Source organism: Macrobrachium rosenbergii, chromosome 51 (genome assembly GCF_040412425.1).
Source record: "Macrobrachium rosenbergii isolate ZJJX-2024 chromosome 51, ASM4041242v1, whole genome shotgun sequence".
NCBI lineage: Eukaryota > Metazoa > Arthropoda > Malacostraca > Decapoda > Palaemonidae > Macrobrachium > Macrobrachium rosenbergii.
The window spans coordinates 74,816,772-74,819,955 of NC_089791.1; the positions used below are offsets into that span (position 1 = coordinate 74,816,772).

At 43.0% G+C, this 3,184-nt stretch overlaps 1 protein-coding gene across 1 annotated transcript; it reads right to left on the reverse strand.

Annotated features, from left to right (window-relative positions):
* Positions 1-604: 604 nt before the first annotated feature.
* LOC136833116 (uncharacterized) lies at positions 605-1,444 on the reverse strand. The gene has a single exon (XM_067094761.1). It carries the CDS (start codon positions 1,442-1,444, stop codon positions 605-607), a length of 840 nt encoding a protein of 279 aa, XP_066950862.1.
* Positions 1,445-3,184: the final 1,740 nt, after the last annotated feature.

Consider the following 3,184-nt stretch of genomic DNA (forward strand, 5'->3'; position numbering starts at 1 on the left):
TTACACAAAACATATAGGAAGTCAGAATTTATATATTCTTATATTTTTTGCTACACCATTAAGAAATTCTTCGATGTCCTTCTTACCATTACTAAAATCAAGACAGATTTTGCAATCGCGATTGCAATTTTACAGTTTCTCTCTTAATTTTCTTACAAAGAGGTTCTCCGATGGCATTCTTTTCCAAGCAAGTTTGAACCATCAGTGCATCTTTTGTTCAGAGCTTCAATTGCAACCCAAACTGTGGGATGACTATAACCAACCAGGTATTTAAAAGTATTGTTCCAAGTTTCACACTGGTTATTTGTAACGGTCTTCGCCACTAACTGTTGCTTCATACACGCTCCATTTTTCAGGAGGAAATAATGGTGGAATTTGTCTTGCACGACGCTTAGTACCTGTCACATACGTCGAATCAAAATATGCCAACAGAGGTTCAAGATGGCTAGGCAGTTCAATTTAAGGAAATTCATGCTATCTATGATTCTATCAGATGGACGAGAAGCAAGTCCGTCAATCATACCACAAAAATGTCTTGTAGATTCATCTTCCTTGTAGATACTGCTCAGTCCTATGCTTTGTAGTTTCCGCCATGTATTCTGTGTTAAATGGTAAAACATGTTTTCGTATGGATTTGAGGTCCCAGTACATTTTCTATAGCATTCAAAAGTGATTTTTCAAAATCGGTCATAGTAGTATCGGGATTCATATGTAACCCTAGTTCCTCTCCTTTATCTAGAACTGTTGTAAGAAATTCTTGATAGATTTCCTGTGATCTGCCGGAAAGGAAACCATACACACAGCTTATTGCTGAATCACCGAGAGGAGCTCTAATAACAAATAGCTGTTCAAATAACACAGGAGCCGATGCAAAGGTTCCATCCATATACCAGGTATGTGCCTTAGCTAAATGGTCCATCGCATCTCTTGTTGCAAATATAATGATTCGATTATTGGCTTCAGCGCCATTATCATGAAGAAGAAAAGGCACAGAATGTTCTCCTCGTGTCATAGTCCATTCACCTAAAATCTTCAAGTCCTTCAACGATTCGGGATCCTTAGGGCGTCCTTCTTGGCGTTTTCTTTGAACATATCTTTTAACTGTATTTATATTTCCCATGGCAATTCTTCCGTCCTGAGTCATACTCTCCAACGAATCCGCTACAATGCGACTAGTATTTCCTCTAGTTGATTTGGCCTGTTGAAAGAGGGTTGTATGCACTTTTGCTGCTTCCACTGATCCTTCATCTCCCGCATGATTATGTTCAATAATTGAAATGACGTCCGATATTGCTAAATTTGTTGTTATTTTTCCATTACATCCAAACGCTGATTTTCTGGAACATTCCCACCTCATCGTAGTAGCACTGGTGGATTTTTTAGTATACATATAACCTTTATAGCACAGTTTCTCTCCACCTTTATTATTACGGATGACTTCCATGATGAGCAAAGGAGTACAGAAAAAATTATTTCCACTCAAACTAAAACTCCGTCTTAAGGAAAAAAAAGTCATTTTGTAAAAATTGTAAATAACTAGCAAAGGAGTATTGTCAATACAAATTTGTTGATAGTTTGCTAGTTAACAGACGAAAACAGTGAAAGCTTTCCTTGTAACCACTGTACATAACTTATCGAATAACAATAGGTAATTTACTCATTTGGAGCCTCTCTCTCTCTCTCTCTCTCTCTCTCTCTCTTTCTCTCTCTCTCTCTCATATATATATATATAATATATATATATATATATATATATATATATATATATATATATATATATATATATATATATATATATTTATTAAATATCCACACTTTCATTATTCGTGTGGGTTTTGGTCGTGTCGGGTTTTTTGTCGTTTGGGGTTTTTTGTCGTGTGGGGGTTTTGTATCAATGGGGTTTTTGTCGTGTGGGGGTTTCATCGTATGGGGTTTTGTCGGTGGGCGTTATGTCGGTGGGGGTAATGTCGTGTGGGGGTTTTGTCAGGCATTCGCCTCCAAGAGGTTCGTGGTAATTTGTACGTGGTTGGGAAATGTAAAGTCACCAAATCGGCGCCAGGATAGTGTTTCGCGGCGCCATTAATTAAGTCTCCGCTGAGCTTGTTTTCTTTGGTGACTTCCCGTTTTCTTCAAGCTCAATTAGTCACGCCTAAAACGTGCCAGGTCACGCATTTTTATCATTTTTACTTTATGGTATTTATACGAATGTCACACATTGTGTATCACATGTTTCTTCATTCACAGGCATCAAGACTGTATCTATATTGTAGCTCTGTATGTTTCGTATTGTAATTTGTACTCGTTCACTGCATATTATTGTTTATTGTTTCGACCTCAGGTCACAGTCAATTCCATTGTCTCTCACGGCCCGGCGTCAGTCGGCCGTAGAATACAAACTGCCTGGATCTGTAATAAACTAGCAGTAACTTTTACCTGCTCGTTTCTTTGACACCTTACAGTGGTGACCCGGAGTATCCCGGAGCCATTAGCGGACTCACACGGCGACTCAGTCTTGGCTCCAGGATTTCTCCAAAACGCTCTTAGCGGCCTAAACACGGCGCTGTAACCAGCGTTTGAGCGTGCTGACTCGTCGGCGCACCCCACCAGCGTCACTAGCGGAACCACACGGCGCACGAAAGTGCGTACCGACGCGAAGTACCCCACTCCAGTAAGGGGTCAAAGAAGCGAGCATGGGGCGGATATCCCCTCCTTCATGCAGTTAAACGCGACCCCGCGGACTCCGAGGTTTACCTACCTCCCATCACAGCCGCACCGCCCCGCATCGAGGCCCTCCCGCAACTCCACACCAGCGCCCGAACACACGACGGCGGGCAACACAATCGCGGGCCGCCCTCACCGTAAAAAGCTGCCGCCGTTTACGCAGGGGAACCCATCGATGTGGCTGCGCAGGGTGGAGAGCCACTTCAGAATCGCGGACCTCACGGACGAAATCCTACAGGCCGACACAGTGCTCAACGCCCTTCCGAGGACGTGTACAAAAACTCATCTCGCGAGTACCGAAACACACACCCTCACATACAGCACCACAAAAAGTTCCTCCTCGAAGCTTGCTCCCCTGCCCATCGCCGAGCGGGCCGCCCGTGCTATCGACCTTGCCAATAATCCACGCCACGACCTCAATCCAAGAGACGGGGGCATGGTCGTAGATCTCCTGTCAATACCA